At 39.1% G+C, this 23,955-nt stretch overlaps 1 protein-coding gene across 1 annotated transcript in view; it reads left to right on the top strand.

The window, feature by feature from the left end:
- The window catches only part of LOC140206700 (V-set and transmembrane domain-containing protein 5-like), a 224,206-nt gene extending 200,251 nt beyond the window's left edge, over positions 1-23,955 (top strand). Inside the window, exon 3 of the mRNA XM_072274861.1 lies at positions 20,872-23,955. Within this exon, the coding sequence (XP_072130962.1) occupies positions 20,872-20,912 (41 nt within the window). The 3' untranslated portion in view covers positions 20,913-23,955. The remainder of the gene's footprint in view (positions 1-20,871) is intronic.

Below are 23,955 nucleotides of genomic sequence, written 5' to 3' on the forward strand. Positions count from 1 at the left end.
AGACTACCTGAAACAACACAGAACTACACTAGACTACCTGAAACAACACAAAACTACACTAGACTACCTGAAACAGCACAAAACTACACTAGACTACCTGAAACAACTCAAAGCTACACTAGACTACCTGAAACAACACAAAACTACACTAGACTACCTGAAACAACACAAAACTACACTAGACTACCTGAAACAACACAAAGCTACTCTAGACTACCTGAAACAACACCAAACTACTCTAGACTACCTGAAACAACACAGAACTACACTAGACTTCCTGAAACAACACAAAACTACACTAGGCTACCTGAAACAACACAAAACTACACTAGACTACATGAAACAACACAAAACTACACTAGACTACCAGAAACAGCACAAAACTACACTAGACTACCTGAAACAACGCAAAACTACACTAGACTACATGAAACAACACAAAACTACACTAGACTACCAGAAACAACACAAAACTACACTAGACTACCTGAAACAACACAAAGCTACTCTAGACTACCTGAAACAACACCAAACTACTCTAGACTACCTGAAACAACACAGAACTACACTAGACTACCTGAAACAACACAAAACTACACTGGACTACCTGAAACAACACAAAACTACACCAGACCACCTGAAACAACTCAAAACTACACTGGACTACCTGAAGCAATACAAAACTACACCAGACCACCTGAAACAACTCAAAACTACACTGGACTACATGAAACAACACAAAACTACACTAGACTACCAGAAACAACACAAAACAACACTAGACTACCTGAAACAACACAAAACTACACTAGACTACATGAAACAACACAAAACTACACTAGACTACCAGAAACAGCACAAAACTACACTAGACTGCCTGAAACAACGCAAAACTACACTAGACTACCAGAAACAACACAAAACTACACTAGACTACCTGAAACAACACAAAGCTACTCTAGACTACCTGAAACAACACCAAACTACTCTAGACTTCCTGAAACAACACAGAACTACACTAGACTTCCTGAAACAACACAAAACTACACTAGGCTACCTGAAACAACACAAAACTACACTGGACTACCTGAAACAACACAAAACTACACCAGACCACCTGAAACAACTCAAAACTACACTGGACTACCTGAAGCAATACAAAACTACACCAGACCACCTGAAACAACTCAAAACTACACTGGACTACATGAAACAACACAAAACTACACTAGACTACATGAAACAACACAAAACTACACTAGACTACCAGAAACAGCACAAAACTACACTAGACTACCTGAAACAACGCAAAACTACACTAGACTACATGAAACAACACAAAACTACACTAGACTACCAGAAACAACACAAAACTACACTAGACTACCTGAAACAACACAAAGCTACTCTAGACTACCTGAAACAACACCAAATTACTCTAGACTACCTGAAACAACACAGAACTACACTAGACTACCTGAAACAACACAAAACTACACTAGACTACCTGATACAGCACAAAACTACACTAGACTACCTGAAACAACTCAAAGCTACACTAGACTACCTGAAACAACACAAAACTACACTAGACTACCTGAAACAACACAAAACTACACTAGACTACCTGAAACAACACAAAGCTACTCTAGACTACCTGAAACAACACCAAACTACTCTAGACTACCTGAAACAACACAGAACTACACTAGACTTCCTGAAACAACACAAAACTACACTAGGCTACCTGAAACAACACAAAACTACACTGGACTACCTGAAACAACACAAAACTACACCAGACCACCTGAAACAGCACAAAACTACACTGGACTACCTGAAGCAATACAAAACTACACCAGACCACCTGAAACAACTCAAAACTACACTGGACTACATGAAACAACACAAAACTACACTAGACTACATGAAACAACACAAAACTACACTAGACTACAAGAAACAGCACAAAACTACACTAGACTACCTGAAACAACGCAAAACTACACTAGACTACATGAAACAACACAAAACTACACTAGACTACCAGAAACAACACAAAACTACACTAGACTACCTGAAACAACACAAAGCTACTCTAGACTACCTGAAACAACACCAAATTACTCTAGACTACCTGAAACAACACAGAACTACACTAGACTACCTGAAACAACACAAAACTACACTAGACTACCTGATACAGCACAAAACTACACTAGACTACCTGAAACAACTCAAAGCTACACTAGACTACCTGAAACAACACAAAACTACACTAGACTACCTGAAACAACACAAAACTACTCTAGACTACCTGAAACAACACAGAACTACACTAGACTTCCTGAAACAACACAAAACTACACTAGACTACCTGAAACAGCACAAAACTACACTAGGCTACCTGAAACAGCACAAAACTACACTGGACTACCTGAAGCAATACAAAACTACACCAGACCACCTGAAACAACTCAAAACTACACTGGACTACATGAAACAACACAAAACTACACTAGACTACATGAAACAACACAAAACTACACTAGACTACCAGAAGCAGCACAAAACTACACTAGACTACCTGAAACAACGCAAAACTACACTAGACTACATGAAACAACACAAAACTACACTAGACTACCAGAAACAACACAAAACTACACTAGACTACCTGAAACAACACAAAGCTACTCTAGACTACCTGAAACAACACCAAATTACTCTAGACTACCTGAAACAACACAGAACTACACTAGACTACCTGAAACAACACAAAACTACACTAGACTACCTGATACAGCACAAAACTACACTAGACTACCTGAAACAACTCAAAGCTACACTAGACTACCTGAAACAACACAAAACTACACTAGACTACCTGAAACAACACAAAACTACACTAGACTACCTGAAACAACACAAAGCTACTCTAGACTACCTGAAACAACACCAAACTACTCTAGACTACCTGAAACAACACAGAACTACACTAGACTTCCTGAAACAACACAAAACTACACTAGGCTACCTGAAACAACACAAAACTACACTGGACTACCTGAAACAACACAAAACTACACCAGACCACCTGAAACAACTCAAAACTACACTGGACTACATGAAACAACACAAAACTACACTAGACTACCAGAAACAACACAAAACAACACTAGACTACCTGAAACAACACAAAACTACACTAGACTACATGAAACAACACAAAACTACACTAGACTACCAGAAACAGCACAAAACTACACTAGACTACCTGAAACAACGCAAAACTACACTAGACTACATGAAACAACACAAAACTACACTAGACTACCAGAAACAACACAAAACTACACTAGACTACCTGAAACAACACAAAGCTACTCTAGACTACCTGAAACAACACCAAACTACTCTAGACTACCTGAAACAACACAGAACTACACTAGACTTCCTGAAACATCACAAAACTACACTAGACTACCTGAAACAGCACAAAACTACACTAGGCTACCTGAAACAGCACAAAACTACACTGGACTACCTGAAGCAATACAAAACTACACCAGACCACCTGAAACAACTCAAAACTACACTGGACTACATGAAACAACACAAAACTACACTAGACTACATGAAACAACACAAAACTACACTAGACTACAAGAAACAGCACAAAACTACACTAGACTACCTGAAACAACGCAAAACTACACTAGACTACATGAAACAACACAAAACTACACTAGACTACCAGAAACAACACAAAACTACACTAGACTACCTGAAACAACACAAAGCTACTCTAGACTACCTGAAACAACACCAAATTACACTAGACTACCTGAAACAACACAGAACTACACTAGACTACCTGAAACAACACAAAACTACACTAGACTACCTGATACAGCACAAAACTACACTAGACTACCTGAAACAACTCAAAGCTACACTAGACTACCTGAAACAACACAAAACTACACTAGACTACCTGAAACAACACAAAACTACACTAGAATACCTGAAACAACACAAAGCTACTCTAGACTACCTGAAACAACACCAAACTACTCTAGACTACCTGAAACAACACAGAACTACACTAGACTTCCTGAAACAACACAAAACTACACTAGGCTACCTGAAACAACACAAAACTACACTGGACTACCTGAAACAACACAAAACTACACCAGACCACCTGAAACAACTCAAAACTACACTGGACTACATGAAACAACACAAAACTACACTAGACTACCAGAAACAACACAAAACAACACTAGACTACCTGAAACAACGCAAAACTACACTAGACTACATGAAACAACACAAAACTACACTAGACTACCAGAAACAACACAAAACTACACTAGACTACCTGAAACAACACAAAGCTACTCTAGACTACCTGAAACAACACCAAATTACTCTAGACTACCTGAAACAACACAGAACTACACTAGACTACCTGAAACAACACAAAACTACACTAGACTACCTGAAACAGCACAAAACTACACTAGACTACCTGAAACAACTCAAAGCTACACTAGACTACCTGAAACAACACAAAACTACACTAGACTACCTGAAACAACACAAAACTACACTAGACTACCTGAAACAACACAAAGCTACTCTAGACTACCTGAAACAACACCAAACTACTCTAGACTACCTGAAACAACACAGAACTACACTAGACTTCCTGAAACAACACAAAACTACACTAGGCTACCTGAAACAACACAAAACTACACTAGACTACATGAAACAACACAAAACTACACTAGACTACCAGAAACAGCACAAAACTACACTAGACTACCTGAAACAACGCAAAACTACACTAGACTACATGAAACAACACAAAACTACACTAGACTACCAGAAACAACACAAAACTACACTAGACTACCTGAAACAACACAAAGCTACTCTAGACTACCTGAAACAACACCAAACTACTCTAGACTACCTGAAACAACACAGAACTACACTAGACTACCTGAAACAACACAAAACTACACTGGACTACCTGAAACAACACAAAACTACACCAGACCACCTGAAACAACTCAAAACTACACTGGACTACCTGAAGCAATACAAAACTACACCAGACCACCTGAAACAACTCAAAACTACACTGGACTACATGAAACAACACAAAACTACACTAGACTACCAGAAACAACACAAAACAACACTAGACTACCTGAAACAACACAAAACTACACTAGACTACATGAAACAACACAAAACTACACTAGACTACCAGAAACAGCACAAAACTACACTAGACTGCCTGAAACAACGCAAAACTACACTAGACTACCAGAAACAACACAAAACTACACTAGACTACCTGAAACAACACAAAGCTACTCTAGACTACCTGAAACAACACCAAACTACTCTAGACTTCCTGAAACAACACAGAACTACACTAGACTTCCTGAAACAACACAAAACTACACTAGGCTACCTGAAACAACACAAAACTACACTGGACTACCTGAAACAACACAAAACTACACCAGACCACCTGAAACAACTCAAAACTACACTGGACTACCTGAAGCAATACAAAACTACACCAGACCACCTGAAACAACTCAAAACTACACTGGACTACATGAAACAACACAAAACTACACTAGACTACCAGAAACAACACAAAACAACACTAGACTACCTGAAACAACACAAAACTACACTAGACTACATGAAACAACACAAAACTACACTAGACTACCAGAAACAGCACAAAACTACACTAGACTGCCTGAAACAACGCAAAACTACACTAGACTACCAGAAACAACACAAAACTACACTAGACTACCTGAAACAACACAAAGCTACTCTAGACTACCTGAAACAACACCAAACTACTCTAGACTTCCTGAAACAACACAGAACTACACTAGACTTCCTGAAACAACACAAAACTACACTAGGCTACCTGAAACAACACAAAACTACACTGGACTACCTGAAACAACACAAAACTACACCAGACCACCTGAAACAACTCAAAACTACACTGGACTACCTGAAGCAATACAAAACTACACCAGACCACCTGAATCAACTCAAAACTACACTGGACTACATGAACCAACACAAAAGTACACTACACTACCTGAAACAACACAAAACTACACTGGACTGCCTGAATCAGAACAAAACTACAATAGACTAACTGAAACAACACAAAACTACACTAGACTACCTGAAACAACACAAAACTACAGTACGATACCTGAAACAACATAAAACTGCACTACACTACCTGAAACAACACAAAACTACACTAGACTACCTGAAACAACACAAAACTACACTAGACTACCTGACACAACACAAAGCTACTCTAGACTACCTGAAACAACACAAAGCTACTCTAGACTACCTGAAACAACACAAAACTACTCTAGACTACCTGAAACAACAGAGAACTACACTAGACTACCTGAAACAACACAAAACTACACTAGACTACCTGAAACAAAACAAAACTACATTAGACTACCTGAAACAGCACAGAACTACACTAGACTACCAGAAACAACACAAAACTGCACTATACACCCAGACACACAGCAGACTACACTGGACTATCTGAAACAACAGAAAATGACACCTGACTCACAGAAACAACACAAAACTACACGAGACTACCTGGAACAACACAAACCACACTACACTACCTGAAACAACACAAAACTACACTAGACTACTTGAAACAGCACAAAACTACACTAGACTACCTGAAACAACTCAAAACTACACTAGACTACCTGAAACAACACAAAACTACACTACACTACCTGAAACAACACAAAACTACACTAGACTACCTGAAACAACACAAATCTGCACCAATCCGCATGAAACAACTCAAAACTACACTAGACTACCTGAAACAACACAGAACTACACTACACTATCTGAAACAACACAAGACAACACTAGACTACCAGAAAAACACAAAACTACACTGGACTATCTGAAACAACAAAAAACTACACTAGACTACCTGAAGCAATACAAAACTACACCTGACTACCTGAATCAACTCAAAACTACACTGGACTACATGAACCAACACAAAAGTACACTAGACTACCAGAAAAACACAAAACTCCACCAGACAACCTTATAAAAAACAAACACAAGCCTACCTGAAACATCATAAATCTGAACTAGACTACATGAAACACAACAAAACTACATGAAACCACAGAAAACTCCACCAGACAAGCTGAAACAACACAGAACCACAGCAGCCAACCTGCACCAACACAAAACTACACTGGACTAAATGAAACAACTCAAAGCAACGTTATACTACCTCAAACAACACAAAACTACACTAGACTACATGAAACATCTGCAAGCTACACTAGACTACCAGAAACAACACAAAACTACACTAGACTACCTGAAACAACTCAAAACTTCACCAGACTACCTGAAACAACACAGAACTACACTAGCCTACATGAAACAACGCAGAACTACACTGCACTATCTGAAACAACACAAAACTACACTAGACTACCTGGAACAACACAAAACTACACTAGACTACCTGAAACAACACAAACCTACACTAGACTACCTGAAACAACACAGAACTACACTAGACTACCTGAAACAACACAAAACTACACTAGACTACCTGAAACAACACAAAACTACACTAGACTACCTGAAACAACACAAAACTACACTAGACTACCTGAAACAACACAGAACTACACTAGACTACCTGAAACAACCCAAAACTACAGTAGACTGCCTGAAACAACACAAAACTACACTAGACTACTGAAACAACACAGAACTACACTAGACTACCTGAAACAACACAAAACTACACTAGACTACCTGAAACAACACAAAACTACACTAGACTACCTGAAACAACTCAAAACTACACTAGACTACCTGAAACAACACAAAACTACACTACACTACCTGAAACAACACAAAACTACACTAGACTACCTGAAACAACACAAATCTGCACCAATCCGCATGAAACAACTCAAAACTACACTAGACTACCAGAAACAACACAAAACTGCACTATACACCCAGACACACAGCAGACTACACTGGACTATCTGAAACAACAGAAAATGACACCTGACTCACAGAAACAACACAAAACTACACGAGACTACCTGGAACAACACAAACCACACTACACTACCTGAAACAAAACAAAACTACACTAGACTACTTGAAACAGCACAAAACTACCCTAGACTACCTGAAAGAACTCAAAACTACACTAGACTACCTGAAACAACACAAAACTACACTACACTACCTGAAACAACACAAAACTACACTAGACTACCTGAAACAACACAAATCTGCACCAATCCGCATGAAACAACTCAAAACTACACTAGACTACCTGAAACAACACAGAACTACACTAGACTTCCTGAAACAACACAAAACTACACTAGACTACCTGAAACAGCACAAAACTACACTAGGCTACCTGAAACAACACAAAACTACACTGGACTACCTGAAGCAATACAAAACTACACCAGACCACCTGAAACAACTCAAAACTACACTGGACTACATGAAACAACACAAAACTACACTAGACTACATGAAACAACACAAAACTACAATAGACTACCAGAAACAGCACAAAACTACACTAGACTACCTGAAACAACGCAAAACTACACTAGACTACATGAAACAACACAAAACTACACTAGACTACCAGAAACAACACAAAGCTACTCTAGACTACCTGAAACAACACCAAATTACTCTAGACTACCTGAAACAACACAGAACTACACTAGACTACCTGAAACAACACAAAACTACACTAGACTACCTGAAACAGCACAAAACTACACTAGACTACCTGAAACAACTCAAAGCTACACTAGACTACCTGAAACAACACAAAACTACACTAGCCTACCAGAAACAACACAAAACTACACTAGACTACCTGAAACAACACAAAGCTACTCTAGACTACCTGAAACAACACCAAACTACTCTAGACTTCCTGAAACAACACAGAACTACACTAGACTTCCTGAAACAACACAAAACTACACTAGGCTACCTGAAACAACACAAAACTACACTGGACTACCTGAAACAACACAAAACTACACCAGACCACCTGAAACAACTCAAAACTACACTGGACTACCTGAAGCAATACAAAACTACACCAGACCACCTGAAACAACTCAAAACTACACTGGACTACATGAAACAACACAAAACTACACTAGACTACCAGAAACAACACAAAACAACACTAGACTACCTGAAACAACACAAAACTACACTAGACTACATGAAACAACACAAAACTACACTAGACTACCAGAAACAGCACAAAACTACACTAGACTACCTGAAACAACGCAAAACTACACTAGACTACATGAAACAACACAAAACTACACTAGACTACCAGAAACAACACAAAACTACACTAGACTACCTGAAACAACACAAAGCTACTCTAGACTACCTGAAACAACACCAAACTACTCTAGACTACCTGAAACAACACAGAACTACACTAGACTACCTGAAACAACACAAAACTACACTGGACTACCTGAAACAACACAAAACTACACCAGACCACCTGAAACAACTCAAAACTACACTGGACTACCTGAAGCAATACAAAACTACACCAGACCACCTGAAACAACTCAAAACTACACTGGACTACATGAAACAACACAAAACTACACTAGACTACCAGAAACAACACAAAACAACACTAGACTACCTGAAACAACACAAAACTACACTAGACTACATGAAACAACACAAAACTACACTAGACTACCAGAAACAGCACAAAACTACACTAGACTACCTGGAACAACGCAAAACTACACTAGACTACATGAAACAACACAAAACTACACTAGACTACCAGAAACAACACAAAACTACACTAGACTACCTGAAACAACACAAAGCTACTCTAGACTACCTGAAACAACACCAAACTACTCTAGACTACCTGAAACAACACAGAACTACACTAGACTACCTGAAACAACACAAAACTACACTAGACTACCTGAAACAGCACAAAACTACACTAGACTACCTGAAACAACTCAAAGCTACACTAGACTACCTGAAACAACACAAAACTACACTAGACTACCTGAAACAACACAAAACTACACTAGACTACCTGAAACAACACAAAGCTACTCTAGACTACCTGAAACAACACCAAACTACTCTAGACTACCTGAAACAACACAGAACTACACTAGACTTCCTGAAACAACACAAAACTACACTAGACTACTTGAAACAGCACAAAACTACACTAGGCTACCTGAAACAACACAAAACTACACTGGACTACCTGAAGCAATACAAAACTACACCAGACCACCTGAAACAACTCAAAACTACACTGGACTACATGAAACAACACAAAACTACACTAGACTACATGAAACAACACAAAACTACACTAGACTACCAGAAACAGCACAAAACTACACTAGACTACCTGAAACAACGCAAAACTACACTAGACTACATGAAACAACACAAAACTACACTAGACTACCAGAAACAACACAAAACTACACTAGACTACCTGAAACAACACAAAGCTACTCTAGACTACCTGAAACAACACCAAATTACTCTAGACTACCTGAAACAACACAGAACTACACTAGACTACCTGAAACAACACAAAACTACACTAGACTACCTGAAACAGCACAAAACTACACTAGACTACCTGAAACAACTCAAAGCTACACTAGACTACCTGAAACAACACAAAACTACACTAGACTACCTGAAACAACACAAAACTACACTAGACTACCTGAAACAACACAAAGCTACTCTAGACTACCTGAAACAACACCAAACTACTCTAGACTACCTGAAACAACACAGAACTACACTAGACTTCCTGAAACAACACAAAACTACACTAGGCTACCTGAAACAACACAAAACTACACTAGACTACATGAAACAACACAAAACTACACTAGACTACCAGAAACAGCACAAAACTACACTAGACTACCTGAAACAACGCAAAACTACACTAGACTACATGAAACAACACAAAACTACACTAGACTACCAGAAACAACACAAAACTACACTAGACTACCTGAAACAACACAAAGCTACTCTAGACTACCTGAAACAACACCAAACTACTCTAGACTACCTGAAACAACACAGAACTACACTAGACTACCTGAAACAACACAAAACTACACTGGACTACCTGAAACAACACAAAACTACACCAGACCACCTGAAACAACTCAAAACTACACTGGACTACCTGAAGCAATACAAAACTACACCAGACCACCTGAAACAACTCAAAACTACACTGGACTACATGAAACAACACAAAACTACACTAGACTACCAGAAACAACACAAAACAACACTAGACTAACTGAAACAACAGAAAACTACACTAGACTACATGAAACAACACAAAACTACACTAGACTACCAGAAACAGCACAAAACTACACTAGACTGCCTGAAACAACGCAAAACTACACTAGACTACATGAAACAACACAAAACTACACTAGACTACCAGAAACAACACAAAACTACACTAGACTACCTGAAACAACACAAAGCTACTCTAGACTACCTGAAACAACACCAAACTACTCTAGACTACCTGAAACAACACAGAACTACACTAGACTACCTGAAACAACACAAAACTACACTAGACTACCTGAAACAGCACAAAACTACACTAGACTACCTGAAACAACACAAAACTACACTAGACTACCTGAAACAACACAAAGCTACTCTAGACTACCTGAAACAACACCAAACTACTCTAGACTACCTGAAACAACACAGAACTACACTAGACTTCCTGAAACAACACAAAACTACACTAGACTACCTGAAACAGCACAAAACTACACTAGGCTACCTGAAACAACACAAAACTACACTGGACTACCTGAAACAACACAAAACTACACCAGACCACCTGAAACAACTCAAAACTACACTGGACTACATGAAACAACACAAAACTACACTAGACTACCAGAAACAACACAAAACAACACTAGACTACCTGAAACAACACAAAACTACACTAGACTACATGAAACAACACAAAACTACACTAGACTACCAGAAACAGCACAAAACTACACTAGACTACCTGAAACAACGCAAAACTACACTAGACTACATGAAACAACACAAAACTACACTAGACTACCAGAAACAACACAAAACTACACTAGACTACCTGAAACAACACAAAGCTACTCTAGACTACCTGAAACAACACCAAACTACTCTAGACTACCTGAAACAACACAGAACTACACTAGACTTCCTGAAACAACACAAAACTACACTAGACTACCTGAAACAGCACAAAACTACACTAGGCTACCTGAAACAGCACAAAACTACACTGGACTACCTGAAGCAATACAAAACTACACCAGACCACCTGAAACAACTCAAAACTACACTGGACTACATGAAACAACACAAAACTACACTAGACTACATGAAACAACACAAAACTACACTAGACTACAAGAAACAGCACAAAACTACACTAGACTACCTGAAACAACGCAAAACTACACTAGACTACATGAAACAACACAAAACTACACTAGACTACCAGAAACAACACAAAACTACACTAGACTACCTGAAACAACACAAAGCTACTCTAGACTACCTGAAACAACACCAAATTACTCTAGACTACCTGAAACAACACAGAACTACACTAGACTACCTGAAACAACACAAAACTACACTAGACTACCTGATACAGCACAAAACTACACTAGACTACCTGAAACAACTCAAAGCTACACTAGACTACCTGAAACAACACAAAACTACACTAGACTACCTGAAACAACACAAAACTACTCTAGACTACCTGAAACAACACAGAACTACACTAGACTTCCTGAAACAACACAAAACTACACTAGACTACCTGAAACAGCACAAAACTACACTAGGCTACCTGAAAAGCACAAAACTACACTGGACTACCTGAAGCAATACAAAACTACACCAGACCACCTGAAACAACTCAAAACTACACTGGACTACATGAAACAACACAAAACTACACTAGACTACATGAAACAACACAAAACTACACTAGACTACCAGAAGCAGCACAAAACTACACTAGACTACCTGAAACAACGCAAAACTACACTAGACTACATGAAACAACACAAAACTACACTAGACTACCAGAAACAACACAAAACTACACTAGACTACCTGAAACAACACAAAGCTACTCTAGACTACCTGAAACAACACCAAATTACTCTAGACTACCTGAAACAACACAGAACTACACTAGACTACCTGAAACAACACAAAACTACACTAGACTACCTGATACAGCACAAAACTACACTAGACTACCTGAAACAACTCAAAGCTACACTAGACTACCTGAAACAACACAAAACTACACTAGACTACCTGAAACAACACAAAACTACACTAGACTACCTGAAACAACACAAAGCTACTCTAGACTACCTGAAACAACACCAAACTACTCTAGACTACCTGAAACAACACAGAACTACACTAGACTTCCTGAAACAACACAAAACTACACTAGGCTACCTGAAACAACACAAAACTACACTGGACTACCTGAAACAACACAAAACTACACCAGACCACCTGAAACAACTCAAAACTACACTGGACTACATGAAACAACACAAAACTACACTAGACTACCAGAAACAACACAAAACAACACTAGACTACCTGAAACAACACAAAACTACACTAGACTACATGAAACAACACAAAACTACACTAGACTACCAGAAACAGCACAAAACTACACTAGACTACCTGAAACAACGCAAAACTACACTAGACTACATGAAACAACACAAAACTACACTAGACTACCAGAAACAACACAAAACTACACTAGACTACCTGAAACAACACAAAGCTACTCTAGACTACCTGAAACAACACCAAACTACTCTAGACTACCTGAAACAACACAGAACTACACTAGACTTCCTGAAACATCACAAAACTACACTAAACTACCTGAAACAGCACAAAACTACACTAGGCTACCTGAAACAGCACAAAACTACACTGGACTACCTGAAGCAATACAAAACTACACCAGACCACCTGAAACAACTCAAAACTACACTGGACTACATGAAACAACACAAAACTACACTAGACTACATGAAACAACACAAAACTACACTAGACTACAAGAAACAGCACAAAACTACACTAGACTACCTGAAACAACGCAAAACTACACTAGACTACATGAAACAACACAAAACTACACTAGACTACCAGAAACAACACAAAACTACACTAGACTACCTGAAACAACACAAAGCTACTCTAGACTACCTGAAACAACACCAAATTACACTAGACTACCTGAAACAACACAGAACTACACTAGACTACCTGAAACAACACAAAACTACACTAGACTACCTGATACAGCACAAAACTACACTAGACTACCTGAAACAACTCAAAGCTACACTAGACTACCTGAAACAACACAAAACTACACTAGACTACCTGAAACAACACAAAACTACACTAGAATACCTGAAACAACACAAAGCTACTCTAGACTACCTGAAACAACACCAAACTACTCTAGACTACCTGAAACAACACAGAACTACACTAGACTTCCTGAAACAACACAAAACTACACTAGGCTACCTGAAACAACACAAAACTACACTGGACTACCTGAAACAACACAAAACTACACCAGACCACCTGAAACAACTCAAAACTACACTGGACTACATGAAACAACACAAAACTACACTAGACTACCAGAAACAACACAAAACAACACTAGACTACCTGAAACAACGCAAAACTACACTAGACTACATGAAACAACACAAAACTACACTAGACTACCAGAAACAACACAAAACTACACTAGACTACCTGAAACAACACAAAGCTACTCTAGACTACCTGAAACAACACCAAATTACTCTAGACTACCTGAAACAACACAGAACTACACTAGACTACCTGAAACAACACAAAACTACACTAGACTACCTGAAACAGCACAAAACTACACTAGACTACCTGAAACAACTCAAAGCTACACTAGACTACCTGAAACAACACAAAACTACACTAGACTACCTGAAACAACACAAAACTACACTAGACTACCTGAAACAACACAAAGCTACTCTAGACTACCTGAAACAACACCAAACTACTCTAGACTACCTGAAACAACACAGAACTACACTAGACTTCCTGAAACAACACAAAACTACACTAGGCTACCTGAAACAACACAAAACTACACTAGACTACATGAAACAACACAAAACTACACTAGACTACCAGAAACAGCACAAAACTACACTAGACTACCTGAAACAACGCAAAACTACACTAGACTACATGAAACAACACAAAACTACACTAGACTACCAGAAACAACACAAAACTACACTAGACTACCTGAAACAACACAAAGCTACTCTAGACTACCTGAAACAACACCAAACTACTCTAGACTACCTGAAACAACACAGAACTACACTAGACTACCTGAAACAACACAAAACTACACTGGACTACCTGAAACAACACAAAACTACACCAGACCACCTGAAACAACTCAAAACTACACTGGACTACCTGAAGCAATACAAAACTACACCAGACCACCTGAAACAACTCAAAACTACGCTGGACTACATGAAACAACACAAAACTACACTAGACTACCAGAAACAACACAAAACAACACTAGACTACCTGAAACAACACAAAACTACACTAGACTACATGAAACAACACAAAACTACACTAGACTACCAGAAACAGCACAAAACTACACTAGACTGCCTGAAACAACGCAAAACTACACTAGACTACATGAAACAACACAAAACTACACTAGACTACCAGAAACAACACAAAACTACACTAGACTACCTGAAACAACACAAAGCTACTCTAGACTACCTGAAACAACACCAAACTACTCTAGACTACCTGAAACAACACAGAACTACACTAGACTACCTGAAACAACACAAAACTACACTAGACTACCTGAAACAGCACAAAACTACACTAGACTACCTGAAACAACACAAAACTACACTAGACTACCTGAAACAACACAAAGCTACTCTAGACTACCTGAAACAACACCAAACTACTCTAGACTACCTGAAACAACACAGAACTACACTAGACTTCCTGAAACAACACAAAACTACACTAGACTACCTGAAACAGCACAAAACTACACTAGGCTACCTGAAACAGCACAAAACTACACTGGACTACCTGAAGCAATACAAAACTACACCAGACCACCTGAAACAACTCAAAACTACACTGGACTACATGAAACAACACAAAACTACACTAGACTACATGAAACAACACAAAACTACACTAGACTACCAGAAACAGCACAAAACTACACTAGACTACCTGAAACAACGCAAAACTACACTAGACTACATGAAACAACACAAAACTACACTAGACTACCAGAAACAACACAAAACTACACTAGACTACCTGAAACAACACAAAGCTACTCTAGACTACCTGAAACAACACCAAATTACTCTAGACTACCTGAAACAACACAGAACTACACTAGACTACCTGAAACAACACAAAACTACACTAGACTACCTGATACAGCACAAAACTACACTAGACTACCTGAAACAACTCAAAGCTACACTAGACTACCTGAAACAACACAAAACTACACTAGACTACCTGAAACAACACAAAACTACACTAGACTACCTGAAACAACACAAAGCTACTCTAGACTACCTGAAACAACACCAAACTACTCTAGACTACCTGAAACAACACAGAACTACACTAGACTTCCTGAAACAACACAAAACTACACTAGGCTACCTGAAACAACACAAAACTACACTGGACTACCTGAAACAACACAAAACTACACCAGACCACCTGAGACAACTCAAAACTACACTGGACTACATGAAACAACACAAAACTACACTAGACTACCAGAAACAACACAAAACAACACTAGACTACCTGAAACAACACAAAACTACACTAGACTACATGAAAGAACACAAAACTACACTAGACTACCAGAAACAGCACAAAACTACACTAGACTACCTGAAACAACGCAAAACTACACTAGACTACATGAAACAACACAAAACTACACTAGACTACCAGAAACAACACAAAACTACACTAGACTACCTGAAACAACACAAAGCTACTCTAGACTACCTGAAACAACACCAAACTACTCTAGACTACCTGAAACAACACAGAACTACACTAGACTTCCTGAAACAACACAAAACTACACTAGACTACCTGAAACAGCACAAAACTACACTAGGCTACCTGAAACAGCACAAAACTACACTGGACTACCTGAAGCAATACAAAACTACACCAGACCACCTGAAACAACTCAAAACTACACTGGACTACATGAAACAACACAAAACTACACTAGACTACATGAAACAACACAAAACTACACTAGACTACGAGAAACAGCACAAAACTACACTAGACTACCTGAAACAATGCAAAACTACACTAGACTACATGAAACAACACAAAACTACACTAGACTACCAGAAACAACACAAAACTACACTAGACTACCTGAAACAACACAAAGCTACTCTAGACTACCTGAAACAACACCAAATTACTCTAGACTACCTGAAACAACACAGAACTACACTAGACTACCTGAAACAACACAAAACTACACTAGACTACCTGATACAGCACAAAACTACACTAGACTACCTGAAACAACTCAAAGCTACACTAGACTACCTGAAACAACACAAAACTACACTAGACTACCTGAAACAACACAAAACTACACTAGACTACCTGAAACAACACAAAGCTACTCTAGACTACCTGAAACAACACCAAACTACTCTAGACTACCTGAAACAACACAGAACTACACTAGACTTCCTGAAACAACACAAAACTACACTAGGCTACCTGAAACAACACAAAACTACACTGGACTACCTGAAACAACACAAAACTACACCAGACCACCTGAAACAACTCAAAACTACACTGGACTACATGAAACAACACAAAACTACACTAGACTACCAGAAACAACACAAAACAACACTAGACTACCTGAAACAACACAAAACTACACTAGACTACATGAAACAACACAAAACTACACTAGACTACCAGAAACAGCACAAAACTACACTAGACTACCTGAAACAACGCAAAACTACACTAGACTACATGAAACAACACAAAACTACACTAGACTACCAGAAACAACACAAAACTACACTAGACTACCTGAAACAACACAAAGCTACTCTAGACTACCTGAAACAACACCAAACTACTCTAGACTACCTGAAACAACACAGAACTACACTAGACTACCTGAAACAACACAAAACTACACTAGACTACCTGAAACAGCACAAAACTACACTAGACTACCTGAAACAACTCAAAGCTACACTAGACTACCTGAAACAACACAAAACTACACTAGACTACCTGAAACAACACAAAGCTACTCTAGACTACCTGAAACAACACCAAACTACTCTAGACTACCTGAAACAACACAGAACTACACTAGACTTCCTGAAACAACACAAAACTACACTAGACTACCTGAAACAGCACAAAACTACACTAGGCTACCTGAAACAACACAAAACTACACTGGACTACCTGAAGCAATACAAAACTACACCAGACCACCTGAAACAACTCAAAACTACACTGGACTACATGAAACAACACAAAACTACACTAGACTACATGAAACAACACAAAACTACACTAGACTACCAGAAACAGCACAAAACTACACTAGACTACCTGAAACAACGCAAAACTACACTAGACTACATGAAACAACACAAAACTACACTAGACTACCAGAAACAACACAAAACTACACTAGACTACCTGAAACAACACAAAGCTACTCTAGACTACCTGAAACAACACCAAATTACTCTAGACTACCTGAAACAACACAGAACTACACTAGACTACCTGAAACAACACAAAACTACACTAGACTACCTGATACAGCACAAAACTACACTAGACTACCTGAAACAACTCAAAGCTACACTAGACTACCTGAAACAACACAAAACTACACTAGACTACCTGAAACAACACAAAACTACACTAGACTACCTGAAACAACACAAAGCTACTCTAGACTACCTGAAACAACACCAAACTACTCTAGACTACCTGAAACAACACAGAACTACACTAGACTTCCTGAAACAACACAAAACTACACTAGGCTACCTGAAACAACACAAAACTACACTGGACTACCTGAAACAACACAAAACTACACCAGACCACCTGAAACAACTCAAAACTACACTGGACTACATGAAACAACACAAAACTACACTAGACTACCAGAAACAACACAAAACAACACTAGACTACCTGAAACAACACAAAACTACTCTAGACTACATGAAACAACACAAAACTACACTAGACTACCAGAAACAGCACAAAACTACACTAGACTACCTGAAACAACGCAAAACTACACTAGACTACATGAAACAACACAAAACTACACTAGACTACCAGAAACAACACAAAACTACACTAGACTACCTGAAACAGCACAAAACTGCACTATACTCCCAGAAAAACAGCAGACTACACTGGTCTATCTGAAACAACAGAAAATGACACATGACTCACAGAAACAACACAAAACTACACGTGACTACCTGAATCAACACAAACTACACTAGACTACCTGAAAATGCACAAAACTACACTAGACTACCTGAAACAGCACAAAACTACACTAGACTACCTGAAACAACTCAAAGCTCCACCAGACAACCGTAAAGAAAACAAACAACACAAGCCTACCTGAAACATCACAAATCTGAACTACACTACATGAAACAACACAAAACTACATGAAACCACAGAAAACTCCACCAGACTAGCTGACACAACACAGAACCACAGCAGCCAACCTGCACCAACACAAAACTACACTGGACTACATGAAACAATACAAAACTACACTAGACTACCTGAAACAACTCAAAGCAACGTTATACTGCCTCAAACAACACAAAACTACACTAGACTACATGAAAAAACACAAAACTACACTAGACTACCTGAAACAACACAAAACTACACTAGACTACCTGCAACAAAACAAAACTACAGTAGACTACCTGAAACAGCACAGAACTACACTAGACTACCTGAAACAACACAAAGCTACAGTAGACTACCTGAAACAACACAAAACTACACTAGACTACCTGCAACAAAACAAAACTACAGTAGACTACCTGAAACAGCACAGAACTACACTAGACTACCAGAAACAACACAAAACTGTACTAGACTTCAGGCCAACATGGGACTTTATAAATTGCACAAAACAGTGCAGGGCTGTTTAATAAATAATAAACAAGACAGTAGGCGCAGTAGGTGAGAAATTATAATAAAATAATAAATGATGCAGATGTCAGTCGAGACTCTGGGCATTGAGGAGTCTGATGGCTTGGGGGAGGAAACTGTTACACCGTCTGGTCATGAGAGTTCAAATGCTTCGGTGCCTGTTTCCAGGACGGCAGGAGGGAGAAGAGTTTGTATGAGGGGTGCTTGCGGTCCTTCATAATGCTGTTTGCTTTGCAGGTGCAGAGTGTGGTGTAAACGGGAAGAGAGACCCCCGATGATCTTCTCAGCTGACCTCACTATCCACTGCAGGGTCTTGCGATCCGAGACGGCGCAATTTCCCGAACCGGGCCCGTGATGCAGCTGCTCAGGATGCTCTTGTTAACAACCTCTGCAGAACGTGGTGAGGATGGGGGTGGGGGCGTGGGAGATGGACTTTTCTCGGCCTTCGCGGGAAGTAGAGACGCTGCTGGCCTTTCTTGGCTCTGGAGCCGGTGTTGAGGGACCAGGTGAGATTCTCCGCCAGGTGAGCACCCAGAAATTTGGTGCTCTGGACGATCTCTATGGAGGAGCGGAGTGGGACGGTTCGTCTGCAGCTGCTTGGAGTCCGGACCGACCTCCCGACTGCCCGTGTCTGTTGGGGTGGGTGCAGATGGGGGCAAGCGTCCAAAGCAAGTGGTCAGGGAGGGGGAATTCCGGGGCGGGTGCTATTCTGTAATCCCGGGTTGCTGGTTTTTTTTAATTTTAATTTTTATTGAACACAAACAAATAAAAAATACTGAACATGTGCTAACGAAGCCAGGGAATCAGACATGAGCGGCAACAGATATACAACTATTAACTTTAAATGTACAACCAAAACAGAAAATCCGCTCTAAATGGGTGGAAGGAGAGAGAGCAGCGCACTGCGCGTGTGCAGCTCTCCGGTGAAAAATGATATCGTATCCGTTAAGTAGGGGCCGCGGACAATTCTGATTTGATAGAGATGGACGTGAAAGCACAGAGGAACATCTGGGGAGATTTCTGAAACGCCCGTCCGCCGCTGTCGTTACTGCGTGGCCGGGAATCTTCCGGAGGGTAGGCCTCAAAATCCCCGGCCTTGCCTGCTTTTGGCGACCGAGATTGAGGTCAAGTCGTCTAGACAGAGATGGCGCTCAGTACTCGGTGTCGGAGAGCTGATCGGAGGCTCGAAGTTTTCGGACGACTCAGAGTCGGATTGTGGTCGGCATGGCAGGAAGAGTTTTTCTTCCTTCTCCCGTCTGCGTGAGATGTGGGACATTTGAGAGACTTTGAACTTTACTGTGCTCATGGACTTCATCAAGTTATGGTATTGTTGCACTGTTGTAACTACATGTTATAATTATGTGGTTTTGTCAGTTTTTTCAGTCTTGGTCTGTCTTGTGTTTTGTGATATCACACCGGAGGAAATATTGTATCATTTCTTAATGCATGCATTACTAAACGACAATAAAAGAGGACTGCGTGTCCTCATAATCTAAATATTGCTGGACAGGAGGAACTATATCTGAGGGGAGTCACGAAACAAAAACATTCATAGAAATAACCCGGAACGTTGACAAATTTGCGCAGGCTTTACACCTTGCTATATTTGAATTTATGAATATAAAATTTGCTGTAAATTAACAAAAGATTTACGATAAAGAAACGATCCCTGTGAGATTTGGTGTTATTAGTAAACCCAAACAAAACATTTTCAAAACAGAAAGTAAAGTCCACGTTAATGTATTGATCTATAAATTGACAAATATTGACCCAATAAGTTTTAATGTAATCACAATCCCAAAACAGATGAAATAAATCCTCTGGATATAAACCACAAAAAAAAAGTTAGTTTCAAAACAGAATTAAAGCTTGTCAAATAAACATTCCTTGGAAATATCTGTGTATAATTTTAAAAGAAATTTCTTTAATTTTATTCCTCAATAAAAATGCATTAAATAAATAAATTAAATAAGCCTCAGATTCTCCAAGAGACTATTCCAGCCATAAGAATAGAAGTAATGTCTTTTTGAAACAAACTTCTAATACCTCTATTATTTTTTTTAAAAGACAGAGGTAAAAATATCTTTCCTACAGTTGTTTGTCATATACATTAATGATCTGGATGATGGGGTGGTAAATTGGATTAGTAAGTATGCAGACGATACTAAGATAGGTGGAGTTGTGGATAATGAAGTAGGTTTTCAAAGCTTGCAGAGAGATTTTAGGCCAGCTAGAAGAGTGGGCTGAAAGATGGCAGATGGAGTTTAATGCTGATAAATGTGAGGTGCTACATTTTGGTAGGACTAATCAAAACAGGACATACATGGTAAATGGTTGGGCATTGAAGAATGCAGTAGAACAGAGGGATCTGGGAATAATGGTGCATAGTTCCCTGAAGGTGGAATCTCATGTGGATAGGGTGGTGAAGAAAGCTTTTGCTATGCTGGCCTTTATAGCTCAGAGCATTGAGTATAGGAGTTGGGATGTAATGTTGAAATTGTACAAGGTGTTGGTAAGGCGAAATTTGGAGTATTGTATACAGTTCTGGTCACCAAATTATAGGAAAGATGTCAATAAAATTGAGAGAGTACAGAGAAGATTTACTAAAATGTTGCCTGGGATTCATCTCCTAAGTTACAGAGAAAGGTTGAACAAGTTGGGTCTTTATTCTTTGGAGGTGTAGAAGGTTGAGGGGGGACTTGATGGAAGTGTTTAAAATTATGAGGGGGATCGTTAGAGTTGACGTGGATAGGCTTTTTCCATTGATTCAAACAAGAGGACATGAGTGAGAGTTAGAGGACAAAAGTTGAGGGGTAACACGAGGGGGAATTTCTTTACTCAGAGAGTGGTGGCTGTGTGGAACGAGAAGTGGTTGGGGTAGGTTCGATGTTGTCGTTTAAAGTTAAATTGGATGGATATACGGACAGGAAAGGAATGGAGGGCTATGGGCTGAGTGCGGGTCGGTGGGACGAGGCGAGAGTAAGAGTTCTGCACGGACTAGAAGGGCCGAGATGGCCTGTTTCCATGCTGTAATTGTGATATGGTTATAGCCGTACTGGATGGGTCCAAGCTGGGTAATTCAACTACCGAATATGATGTATTTCTAAACAACATAATTACACGAGAGGGAATTGCATCCACAACAACAGCAAATTCTTTTGGAGTCACAGGAAATTGAAAGGTGGATGAAAACAGTATAACTCAATAAAGTACCGCTTGAATTAAATTGTGTTTAACTAACAGAATATTATTATCAAACCAACCTTTATAAAACAAATATTTATTCTTATAAATTATGCTGTTGTTTTAAAATTAATTGGA

The sequence above is a fragment of the Mobula birostris genome, chromosome 13, assembly GCF_030028105.1.
Source record: "Mobula birostris isolate sMobBir1 chromosome 13, sMobBir1.hap1, whole genome shotgun sequence".
Taxonomy (NCBI): Eukaryota; Metazoa; Chordata; class Chondrichthyes; order Myliobatiformes; family Myliobatidae; genus Mobula; species Mobula birostris.